The sequence below is a fragment of the Ictalurus furcatus genome, chromosome 16 (genome assembly GCF_023375685.1).
Source record: "Ictalurus furcatus strain D&B chromosome 16, Billie_1.0, whole genome shotgun sequence".
Classification (NCBI taxonomy): domain Eukaryota; kingdom Metazoa; phylum Chordata; class Actinopteri; order Siluriformes; family Ictaluridae; genus Ictalurus; species Ictalurus furcatus.
Window position 1 is genome coordinate 2,070,413 of NC_071270.1, and position 12,621 is coordinate 2,083,033.

Below are 12,621 nucleotides of genomic sequence, written 5' to 3' on the forward strand. Positions count from 1 at the left end.
TCTTGACTTTGTTTCAACATTGAGTATGGATTATCCTTGTTTGACATTGCCTGCCTGTGTTTTGACCTTTGGTATGGACTTCGATTGTTGGATTCCTATAAATAAAAGTATATAAATATACTATACTATGAATACCCTTAACCCTGGTACTAGACTGATTTCTGTACACCAAGCACACCCGGTCCTTTGGCGGCATGCTGGTTTAAATCCTTTATCCTGCTTTGCACGGCATCCCTGGTTCTCGGTGACGTCACTGAACGGCGTGCGTTTGTGTCCACAGGTGTGGGAAGAAAAATAAGCTGTTACTGAACGTCCAGATTAACGGCAATGCTTGTGACGATTCGCCGTCTCGCTCTCCGCTGCTTTCCGCCCGGACGCACGGCGCTGTGCCGGCTACTGCCCCCTACACCTTGCCGGGGACACCCACGCTCCTGGAGGAACATGGAGGCCTGAGGAGTGAGACACACCCACACACACACACACATACATACAGATATAGTGGGCTCAAAGTAGCTGTGTAGTGCATATTCCTAGATATTCCTGGATAGACCTGAAAGGAAAAATGTACACAGTAATGCATCTGGGTAATATAATCAAGCCTGTTATGGATTAACAGAGAGGTGAAGTATTAAGCCTTCAGGATTTCAGGGCAAAACAGTGGCTCCTATATGAAGTGTAAGAAATAATTCACACTATGTGCATTTTATCGTAACACCATGCAGAGATGAATCGTAGCCCATCCTAAGTACAGCCTAGTTTTTAAGGATTAGTTCAGCGTTTGTCTTGTATGTAAAAAAAAACAAAACAAACATCTGCGAAAAATAAATGATTAACTCTGGTGTTGATCAAGCTTTCCCGAAAATCTGGATATTTGCACTGGTTCAGAGTTAAAGGTTGATCACAGAGTCTCTTCCTGTGATGAAGCGTTTATGGCTGCGTTCCAATAGCATTTTAACTCCCCCTCTCCGTTCCCTCGGGGAACTCTTCACCGCCATCTTGAGAGCTGTTCCAGTACTTTGTTATGGCAAGTGAAGTTTGACAGATGACCGCTTAGAGGCCTATTGTGTATAAGACAGCGAGAATTGCTAAATTAGCAATATAAATGTCTACATTGCAAAACCATGGCTTTTGATTTCCTATGTTTTAATAGTGCTGCGTTCAGGATCATTTGAAAACGGTATTTACTGATTGAGAACTAAGAACGTCCCCGCGATCTTAACTGTTTAATCCGTTTATTTATTTAAGCGTTACGGCGTAATCGAGAGGCTTAATCATGACGTTGAGGATAAATGAAGGTATATTTCTACTGAGAGGAAACGTTTTTTGGATTTATCTGCCTTTCGGTCTTGTCCCCAGATAACATCGCGGTCCATCGTAGCTCTCCGCAGGCAGTGAGGAGAGACATCGGCCTGGCTGTCACTCACAGGTAGCTCCGCCCTCCTATTCCTTCATGGGTTACTGTATTACCATAATATTTAAATCGATCAGATTTAAGAATTCAGTAGTGCCATGCCGTAGCGTATGATATCGTATAACTGATTATCGTTGTCTCGTAAACAAAACGCGACATATACTGTGTTTATGAAATATATAAATTGGCCCGCCTAAGAGCGCTTAGTTTAACACGCGTTGTGTTTCAGGTTCTCCACCAAGTCGTGGCTCTCGCAGACGTGTCAAGTGTGCCAGAAGAACATGATCTTCGGAGTGAAATGCAAACACTGTAGGTGGGTTGATAAAGGCAGAGTGCACAGGGGAGCCGTCTCCTTCTCACCGAGGTCTTCATAATGGATATCGTTTAGAGTGAAAATGAAAGCCTTTCACCTGTGTGCGGTGTTCTAATGGCTGTTTTCATCTCCGCAGGTTAAAGTGTCACAATAAATGCACGAAAGAGGCTCCTTCCTGTCGAATATCATTCCTCCCCAGTAAGTGCTCTGTTCATTCTCTGCTCTGAGCGCATAAATGACAGAGTCCTTGAAAAAAAGCGTGTTTTTTTTTTTTTTTTTTTTGTTCCCTTCACATTCCTCGACTGCTCTGTCTCAGTCACAAAGATCCGGAGAACAGAGTCCGTGCCGTCGGATATCAACAACCCCGTGGACCGACCGGCCGAGGCACCGCAGTTTGGCACGTTACCAAAGGCAATAACCAAGAAGGTACTGACCTTTATGGTGCAGCACTAAAACAATAATCAAGCCTGTCTGCATGCGCACGGTAGCTTTTCTTTGTCTTTTTAGTGTCAGTATGGTGATTTGATAATGACGTGAGACTCGGGATCTGGGGAATTTTACACAGAATATATTTTTATACACGTCGGCAGTCAAACGTATGAATTAAGTAGTCATAGTATTCCCATTTTTGGTTAAACGTAAGGAAATTCGAGTTAAACGCTCCGTGAACTTGCTTTAACTGTTGATTTTAATTAACAAAATAACAAATCTAGTTAATTAACTAATGAACAAATCTGGAATTGCGGTAACTTACAGTCTTAATGTGATGGTTTCACCAAAAAAGTGTGCTTTAATACAGCACTTATTTAGAGTCCCAGTAGCTTTAAATACGATTTCGGTACTTCATTTTTCTCCCCCGAATTTAATTGCACAATGGCAGGTATTTGACTGGCAGCGTATTTTTTTTTCAATATTAAACATCCTGTATTATTATCAGAAATAAATGTCTTTTCTGTGAATAAATTACTAAAAGAAACTATAGAGGAGGCATTTCTGAGAGTAGAAATATTGCAGTTAGGAATTAATGTAGTGTCATGTGACACTACGTCTACTGCGAGAAAACCAGTAACAGCAAGAGAGTTGGACTTGATGTGTGCGACTGCACAAATTGCAACAACGAAGGTCGTGAGGTGAAATCACAGATTTAGGCACTTGTGCAAGACCATTAATGATCAGTTGCTCGGCGATATGCTTGAATTTGTTTGGTTTTGGATTCTAATGATCATTACCTGACGAATAATCAGCTGTGAATAAGACCACGGTAGCTTGCGTCAGGTCCTAAGGTTTAAACTGACGATGAACACGGTACGACATTCTCTCCCAAGGATCATCCGCCTGTGCTTAATCAGCTGGACTCCAGCAGTAACCCCTCGTCCACCACGTCCTCCACCCCGTCATCTCCTGCCCCGTTCCAGCAGAGTAACCCGCCCAGTGCCACCCCGCCCCCGAACCCTTCACCCAAAAACCACCGTGACAACCGCTTTAACTTCCCAGGTGAGTGTTTGGACACGGCAGGAAGTTCTCGTTGCATCAGAAGTTATCATTAATGGTGTGTTTATTGTACATGCTTTCTTACGGGTCCGAAATTCTAAGCCCAAGATTTTTATTTAGGAGTAAAATGAATGGAAGTTATATAACTAATAGAACTTTGTGAAATAAGCACTTATTTCAAACATTTCTTCCTTCCGGTTCACACGTAACACACTAACACTGATTACTCAAAAGACTCAAGTGGGTTTCGACTTGCCTTTTAACCCTCGACTTTTTTTTCTTTGTCGTCTCCCTGCCTGTTGATTTCTCCGTCCCTCTTTCCCTAAGCTGCCTTCTACTTTCAGCATAGACAGCAGTTTATCTTCCCCGGTGAGTTAAAGATGACCTGTCAGTTCTAAACTTTGCCCCAAAAGTGTTCCAGTCCAGCTTTCCGCTTGTTGTGTGCATCTGAGAAGTCTAGGTTCTTTAGATGATTTCTTTTTGCTTGTCTGATTGAGAGTGTGCATGCTGATATTTTTGAGGGTTTTTAAATTTATTTATTTATTTATTTATTAACTGATCTTGTCCTCACTATTTGGATGACCATTACGTATTAGATCATTTTAATGTATGGTCTGTTACTCGATCTATTTTGGTACACTAGTCAGTTGGTCTGGTGAAGTTCACTTGAATTTGGGAGCAGAACATAAATAGAAGCGTTGCAATATGAACAAAATGAATTGATTATTTCAAAAATATCTGACCGGCTCAAATCGGAGTTTATATAGCTAGCTAGTCCATATTTATATACAAGAAGATGTAACTTAATTAGCATTGCTGCCTAGTTAATACCCTAGCAACTTAGAAAAACTACGTAGTTAGCAAACCATTATGATTATATAAATTTTTTTTTTTGTATTGCTCTAAGTATATTGCCAACTGCATTCTAACTGAAATGCTCTGCTCCTGCTTCACCCTTATCCACCCTTTTAAGTCAGAGAGAATTGAAATGATTTGCATGGACTGTGATTTTGTTCGCCTCCTGCTGGTGAGTCATGGCATTGCTTGTCTGGTCAGTGTCTCATAAACAGATGTTCAGGTGTCAAAAGGAAACAGGGTGTTCGCCAAGTTTCCAGCTGCACGGTCCCAATATTTGTGTTTTGGTGTCTTAACTTCGTTGTTGTTGGGGTTTTTTTTCCAGATGTGTCCAGTTCCAACATGCTTCACCCAGAAGGCCTACCAGACACAGTGTAAGATAGATGTCTGATGATCTAAAGAAATGTGTTGTCTTAACATAAAAAGTGTTGGTTCCATTATGACGGTTATTTTTTTTCCACTTCCCCTCCCTCAGGAATGAGACAGACCCATCAGAGGAGGACGTGCACGCCGAGCTGGCTGAGAACGAAGACGGAGAAGTAAGTTACTACTGTGATCCAGCCATACTCATAATTAAGTTTAAATTATAATTAAGTTCAAATGTCTTTCTGCTTCAGGAGGAAGACGAGGATGTGGAAGCAGAGGAGCAAGACGACGCGAGCGTAGAAGAGGAAGACGGGCAGGAGGAAGCCGAGGAAGAGGAGGAGGAGGAGGAGGAGGTGAGCTTTGAAGAGACAAACGAAGGCTCAGATGGTGAAGGAGACGGAGACGAGCTGGATGATCTGCCCAGTGCAAGAGGCAGTGGCCCCTGGAAGTGTCCTGTGTCACGCAAGGCCAGCCAGACCAGCGTCTACCTGCAGGAGTGGGACATCCCTTTTGAGCAGCTTGACCTGGGTGAGCTGATCGGCAAGGGCCGCTGGGGACGGGTACACCGGGGCCGCTGGCACGGCGAGGTGGCCATCCGCCTGCTGGAGATTGATGGCAACAATCAGGACCACCTCAAGCTTTTCAAGAAGGAGGTGATGAACTACAGACAGACACGCCACGAGAATGTGGTGCTCTTCATGGGGGCCTGCATGGCACCGCCACACCTCGCCATCATCACCAGGTCGGTCAGAGCTGCTACTTTATTTCTACTTATTACCTTAAGTATGCATGTAACATGTGTATTCATATAATAGTTTTAGCATTTCGTATGTGTAGGCTTGTATCTAAGAAAGATTCTGACATTACATTGGTTTTATATGAGCTAATGTTGTCAGGTTAGCTTATATGGGCAAGCGTTAAGAGAAAAGATTAATAAACGTTTATCAATATGACATAAAATCCTCTCAGAAATACTCAGTGTAGCTCATGCTGGCAAGCTGGCTAGCATTAGGAGTGAGTATTATTAAAATGTATTGAGGCAATCCAAAGAATTCTCTTTAAAATCCTGTTGTTAGTTCATGTTAGCTAGCTGACTAGCATCAGGAATAAAGATTAATAAAGAATGAGCAATATCGAGTTAAAAATTCTCTCAGAAATCCTCAGGTTCGCTCATGGTATGTAGCTGGCTAGGATTAGGTGTGACAATTATACATTTATGAATATGAGGTAAAAAAAAAAAAACCTCCTCAGAAATCCTCTCATGTTAGCTTATTTTTCATGTTAGCTTATTTTAGCTAGCTGGCTAGCATTATGGGTGAAGATTCATAAACATTTATGAAAATGAGGTCAAATCCTTTCAGAAATCCTCTCATGTTAGCTTATTTTAGCTAGCTGTCTAGCATTAGGGGTGAAGATTAATAAACATTTATGAAAATAAGGTAAAATCCTTTCAGAAATCCTCTCATGTTAGCTTATTTTAGCTAGCTAGCTAGCATTAGGGGTGACGATTAATAATCATTTATGAAAATGAGGTAAACTCCTCTCAGAAATCCTGTCTTGTTAGCTTATTTTAGCTAGCTGGCTAGCATTAGGGGTGACGATTAATAAACATTTATGAAAATGAGGTAAAATCCTTTCAGAAATCCTCTCTTGTTAGCTTATTTTTCATGTTAGCTTATTTTAGCTAGCTGGCTAGCATTAGGGGTGAAGATTAATAAACATTTATGAAAATAAGGTAAAATCCTTTCAGAAATCCTCTCTTGTTAGCTTATTTTAGCTAGCTGGCTAACATTAAGGGTGAAGATTAGTAAACATTTAAGAACAGTAGGTCTGCTTGCTATAGCGTTTTTAAATTTACAACTCATGTTAGCTAGCCTGCCAGCATTAGTGATAAGTTACATTAATTCAGTACTGCATCTTTCTTAGCTTCTGCAAAGGCCGGACGTTGTACTCTGTTGTGAGAGATACAAAGAACACGCTAGACATCAACAAGACGAGACAGATTGCCCAGGAGATTGTGAAGGTAACTAGCGTAATTAGCCTTATCGTTAGCTATCTTTAGCTATCATTAGCTACATAATACTAATATGCATTTGTTCGTGGCCTCTTCTCCCATTTCTCTTTGTCCCTGTTGTTTCTCACTGGCTTCTCACTCCATTAGGGAATGGGTTACTTGCACGCGAAGGGCATCGTTCACAAAGACCTGAAGTCAAAGAACGTGTTTTACGACACCAACAAAGTGGTAATTGCTGACTTTGGCCTTTTTGGAATCTCAGGAGTGGTTCAGGAGGGAAGGTAAAGGCTGTTTATTCCGTCTTCTGGCGATAAGACATTGTGTGTGACATAATAATTTTGCTTGGGGGAAATAGATACCAAGTGTGTCTTTGTGTGTGTGTGTGTGTGTGTGTGTGTGTGTTCAGGAGAGAGAACGAGCTGAAGCTTCCTCACGGCTGGATTTGTTATCTAGCTCCGGAGATTGTGCGCAAGATGAGCCCCGGCAACAACGAGGACCGCTTGCCCTTTTCCAACGCGGCCGATGTGTACGCCTTTGGGTAAGAACATGTTTCATGTGTTTCTACAGTGGAATGGTTCAGTACTTAAACTAGCAACTGACAGACCAATCGTTGCGCTTTCAGCACTATTTGGTACGAGCTGCAAGCGAGGGACTGGCCAATCACCAACCAGCCAGCGGAGGCCACCATCTGGCAGGTGGGCAGCGGAGAGGGCATCAAGAATGTGCTGGCGGAGATCAGCTTGGGCAAAGAAGTCACGGTGAGCGATCACGTGGAATATGTTTTAAATGCTTAATGGCCTGGATGCATGACTTATGATTAGTCACTGAAGTATAACCACACAACTGACCTCCAGTGTTTATGAACTGTCTTGTTTTAGGCCGGTCACAACAATAGATGGCACATTGAAACGCCAAAATTTGTATTGGCAAAAGTTTGTGCACCCTGTCTGTTCTCAGCTTCGTGTATTTCAGTATTCAAAAATCTCAGTCAACTACTTTCTCTTGTGAAACCCTACTCTCAGGAGATCCTTTCAGCCTGCTGGGCGTACGACTTGCGCGAGCGGCCCACGTTCACGCAACTGGCTGACATGCTGGAGAAACTGCCCAAGCTCAACCGCAGGCTCTCGCACCCTGGACACTTCTGGAAATCTGCAGAGTATGTATCGTAGGACGGAGACACAGGGACACATGCTAAATCTCTGCCAACATTTACTCCACCCAGCCAGTCCTTTCGCCAGAGATGCGAGAACGTCTCAGCAGACTTTGTGGTTCTTCTCAGTCTCAGAGTGGAAACATGACAAAGCGTAAAATTTTGTTTGGTTTCCTGACTTCTTCTGGGAAACCGTGCTTGACAACAAATAGCATTCAATACCACTCAGTAGTTAATTAGTAGTTAATAGTAGTAAATTGACTATTTACATTTATCTAAGGATGTATAAATGTATAAAACGTATAACTTTTGATTGGTAGTGTACAAAAATTGGTGCTAGCTGAGCAAATATTGCTAAGCTATTGTATTGTATAGAAGCATTATTTTATGCTACGCAGGTCAAAGGAGTGAAAAAAGGCTAATGATCGTAACGGTAGTCATATGATACAGTTGGTGATTGGGTTATTAAATGTAACCCTGCCGCATGCTTGTCTATGGATTATTATGTTAAATATGACTTTGTTGAGTGAAATTGACTTTATATCATTTTTGGCGATTGATTTGTTAATCAGTCCGTACAGGATTTCACGAGTTTTGTTTTTTTTGTGATTGTTGCGGCCAAAAATGCTTCATTTTGCTGCGGCTTTTGAAAAAAATTTGAGATGCAACCTGCAGAGATTTTTGTGCTTTTTTGTTGCGGAAAACTACTCGAATCGGCGAATTTGCAATTGCGCAAAATAGTTTTGCACGGTGTTTCACAGTGATGTTTGTTGGTACGTGAGATCTTTTAGCTGTACTCACGTTCGACGCACGTGAATCGCAGAGGGCTTTGACTGCATACGCGTTGTGATGACGTCACATGACGCATCTTGTCCCAAAACTGCGGAAAATCTGCAGTAATTTTGAAAAATTGCTCAGAATATTGCGAAGTTTGCTTGATTTTGCCTTAATTTCTGCGAAAATCCTGGAGGGACTGGATAATCTGATTTGAAGTTGCAAACACATATATATATGTGTGTGAGTATGTATATGTGCTTGTGTTCATTCAGAGAATATTAACATTGTTTCTCTTTTCTTTTATTCCCCATCCTGACCCGTCACTTCCTTTATGTCTATAAACAGAAATTACACTAACATCTGACCTTGTTTTCATATTAATAAATATCCATTTCCCTTCTTCTGATTTGCCTGTTAACAACCTAACCTCTTGCTTTTCTGTCTTCTGTCTGACTTTCCTTTTCACTGTCCTTTAGGTTGTAGCTGAAACACTAAAGCAATGCAAAATAAAAAGCCCCGGATCTGCCTTGCATGCGTCCTGAAACAAAGAACTCGTGGACTCCGAGCAGAAACGAGACGCACTTCCTGCTCCCACCGTTCCGCCGTGTGATCTTCTGCCTTTGCTTGCTGTCCTTGGAGGGGTGTGTGCTTTGGCAATGCACGGATCCTGAGCGACTCTCGCCTCTGCCGTTTCTGATTATTCCCTTTGGAGTGTGCGCTGTCAGCCTCTTTCTTCACTGTCTCTCTCGTCTCGGCGTCATGGCCGAATCTGGACTTATGAGATGTAGCGTCTGCCTGGTGGAATTTTTTCCCCTTTCCTGGCAGCCTGTCCTTTCTCCTTTTTGTTTGCTAGGACACTTCTTCACTTCTTCTCCCTTGTGACTGGATGCACCGTGCCCTTTCTTCCTTCTTCCTACACCTTGTTATCGGATTTCGGCTCCTTCAACGACGTGCACTATTGCTTCTCTGGTACACAGGCTCACTCGTCATGGTCTTTCTGCAGAGACTGACTCTAAATGCTGTCACACCCTTTGCTAGTAGTGGTGCCTGATGACTCATCAAAAACAAATGTCATTTAAAGGAACAGGATGGCCAGAAATATATATATATATATATATATATATATATATATATATATATGTATAAAATCATCCTTAACCAGAATGTAGCCGATCAACAAATACACATTGGAACTGGAGCTTGCAAAGGAAGCGAACAGTATCCACAATGACTAAATCATCACACACTCACCTCAGAAGGTATTGTGGGCACAATAACACTGTATACCCATAAACAGCAGAATGAATCTTCATAAAAAAACAAGATATCAAATCACAACTACATTACCATTCATTCTCCAATCATCTAATGCATAATAAGTCGCCGCATTAAGGTTAAAATTTGTAGAAATTTGTTCTCTTACTTGTTATCAAAAGTAATGCCGTCTAAACAGCGGTGTGTCCAGAATGTTGTGTTTAGCCGAGCTGAAGAAGATGCTAAGTCATTGGGAGAGGAACAACAAAAACAAAAACAACAATAGATTGATTTTCTTTAGATCAAGGATGTTCATTTCTAAATTCCGACCCAAATATATCTGAAAGGATTGTAAAAAATAAATAAATAATTTTAATGCATAAGACTAATGCTAGCTAGCTACACCAGTAGTACAAATAGCTTAAAATTAGTTTAACTACTTAGCTGTTCAGTCTCTAAAAAAATAAATAGCTATAAAGTGCTTGATTTTAAAAGCAACCATGCTAACATCTTGCTGTTAGGTAATGTCAGTTAGTAGAATCATAAAAAAAAAAAAAAATTAAAGAAAAGGTCTATTTAGCAACTTAATGCAGTTTGAGGCAAGTGTATGACAGTTTTGACATGATATGAAGATAGAAAATGACATTTCTTTAGTTTGTACGAAGTTTTCTTTAGCTATCTAGCTACATTAGAAGCGCTACAGTAAAATATATTTCGAAATGAGCTTCCATTAACTAGAATGAGTAATTATTAATTACAGACTACTTGATTTTAAAAGTACAACTTGTTGCTGGGAAATGTTAGCTAAACTAGCCAGCTAATATTTTTGCTAAGAACACTGCTACTGCTGTTCATAAGTAGCTGGGCTAGACACTGAGACACAGATACACTTTTGATATAAAGATAAGTAAGAATTATTCTTTAGTTTGTAAAAAAAAAAAAAAGAAAAAAAAGCTTATGTTCAATGCAAAAGACTAAAGCTAGCTAGCTACATTAGAAGCTACTGTACATATTAAAAATAGATTAAAAGTATCTAAATTACAGTTGCTAAATGAAAACAGTAAAACTAACTACAAACTGCTACGTTGATTTTAAAAGTAACCATGCTAACAACTAGGAACCGTTAGTTCAAATAGTAGCTCGGCTGGACACTTAGAGACTTTTCACAGTGTTGACTGTTCTTGTTAGACGAGCTACAAGATGGCTACTGCTACTACCTTTTAGCTGTACCAGTGTTTCATGCAACGTAAAATAAAAAGATTAATATATTTTTTTAAGGTAAAGATATCTAACAACTTATTGCAGTTGGAGGTGAATGCATGATGGTTTGGACATTATATAAAGATAAAAGAATATTCTTTAGTTTGGAAAAAAAAGGGTTTGTTTGCATGTAAAACTAACGCTAGCTAGCTAGCGACACTAGATGTTACATGGTTTAAAAAAAACAACTTAAAACTAGCTTAACCACGTAGCTGTTCAGCTGCGAAAATAGTTGAGCTAACTACAAACTACTTAATTTTATACTTAACCATGCTAAGAATGTGCTAGTAGGAAATGTTAGTTAAACCAACTAGCAGTGCTAGCAAGGACTCATCTTCAGTTTGTAATATAAAATACTAAATTAGCTACATTAGAAGCTTTAAAAGTACTACTAAGAAATGTGAGTTAAGCTTGCTAGCCGATAGCTTTGCTAGCAACACTGCTCCTGATGCTCATGAGTATCTAGGTCGGCTGTTTGACTAGCTACAAGATGGCTGCTCCTCCAACAAGATAGTATAAAGATTACTCCTTCTATAACGATTCAAAAAGTCTACTTATCACCTCAGCAGTTTGAGGTGGGTGTGTGATTTTTCCAGTCATGCAGTTTTCAAGATGCTAACTTCACGTGTTAGCATTATTAGCTGCATAGCTTTGGTGAAATGATTAGGAAAAAAAAGTGACACACCAGACATGTCTTTGTTGATTAGCTACGTTCGGATTAGGAGGGGGGGAAAAATGTGTAAAATTGTATTTTTGGCTTGAACTGGTTGTTTAAAAGTAACAACCTCCGCCGTGAGTGCTAAAAGTGCCGTGGCCTCACGAGTCAGGGCAATAAAATGAAGTGTTTGTTGAAGTAAACTGGATGTGTGTCTCTGGTAAGAGTGTATACACGAGTGTGACGACGAGCCAAAGAGAAGCACTTCTGTTTTCTCAAGTTTTTTTTTTTCCCTCCTCATGTAGCGTAAAATGTTTAATAGTAATAGGAAGCAGTGACACGGCCATGTTTCATTGAGCTAGTAACCGTTACCTCTTGTAATGTCTGTGTGTGTAGTGGTGTGTGTGTGTATGTGTGTGTGTGTGTGTGTGTGTGTGTGTGTTGGGAATAACATGATGTAAGAATAAAAGCCTGGAGTGTATTGGAAAATACCGACGACTTGTAAGATGTACGTGTAAGAAAACTTTATTTATTGTACAGCGAATGAACCGAATTCTTTTCATATTTATATGGACGTTTTATATATATTAATATATAATGTACTACATTTTGGAATATGTATTGCTCCCCTGTTCCAGATGTATATATCTCTATATTTTTTCATGTACAAAAAAAAAAATACTGTAAAATAGTTTGTTTTTTTTTGTTTGTTTGTTTTTTTTTAGAATGGGTCAATACATGTTCTGTCATGTACAAATACATATTTTTGTATTGCATGTGGCTAATATTCTGTATATGATACACGTTTTTTTTGTGTGTTTTCCTCCTTGAGAAACAATAAAGCTGTGCTCGCATTTCTAACAGATCATTTAGAATTCTTTCACTGTGTAAGGGATTGTTACAGCTGCCAGTTTAGAACAATGTACACTGTGAGTCTAGATCATCACACACTCATTTCAAACCGTGTCGAGTGTCTAAAACATACTTGCTGATGTGGTTTCAGATACCGTATAACTGTATGGCGCTGTAGGTTATCTATAGAAATAGTTCAAAACTATACTTAGCCATAGTTGCA

The 12,621-nt window shown here is 40.1% G+C and overlaps 1 protein-coding gene across 3 annotated transcripts in view; it reads left to right on the top strand.

The window, feature by feature from the left end:
- Positions 1-12,118, top strand: part of ksr1a (kinase suppressor of ras 1a) — a 32,338-nt gene extending 20,220 nt beyond the window's left edge. The window contains exons 5-20 of one of the 3 annotated variants that reach the window (XM_053644836.1): positions 281-456; positions 1,357-1,426; positions 1,641-1,724; positions 1,861-1,922; positions 2,041-2,150; positions 3,050-3,218; positions 3,543-3,584; positions 4,396-4,444; positions 4,546-4,609; positions 4,688-5,178; positions 6,363-6,459; positions 6,598-6,731; positions 6,857-6,988; positions 7,073-7,208; positions 7,473-7,606; positions 8,723-12,118. In XM_053644836.1, the coding sequence (XP_053500811.1) occupies positions 281-456; positions 1,357-1,426; positions 1,641-1,724; positions 1,861-1,922; positions 2,041-2,150; positions 3,050-3,218; positions 3,543-3,584; positions 4,396-4,444; positions 4,546-4,609; positions 4,688-5,178; positions 6,363-6,459; positions 6,598-6,731; positions 6,857-6,988; positions 7,073-7,208; positions 7,473-7,606; positions 8,723-8,741 (1,969 nt within the window). In that variant the 3' untranslated portion in view covers positions 8,742-12,118. The remainder of the gene's footprint in view (positions 1-280; positions 457-1,356; positions 1,427-1,640; positions 1,725-1,860; positions 1,923-2,040; positions 2,151-3,049; positions 3,219-3,542; positions 3,585-4,395; positions 4,445-4,545; positions 4,610-4,687; positions 5,179-6,362; positions 6,460-6,597; positions 6,732-6,856; positions 6,989-7,072; positions 7,209-7,472; positions 7,607-8,722) is intronic. The other 2 variants (XM_053644837.1, XM_053644838.1) reach the window with 2 other exon arrangements.
- The last annotated feature ends 503 nt before the right edge of the window (positions 12,119-12,621 follow it).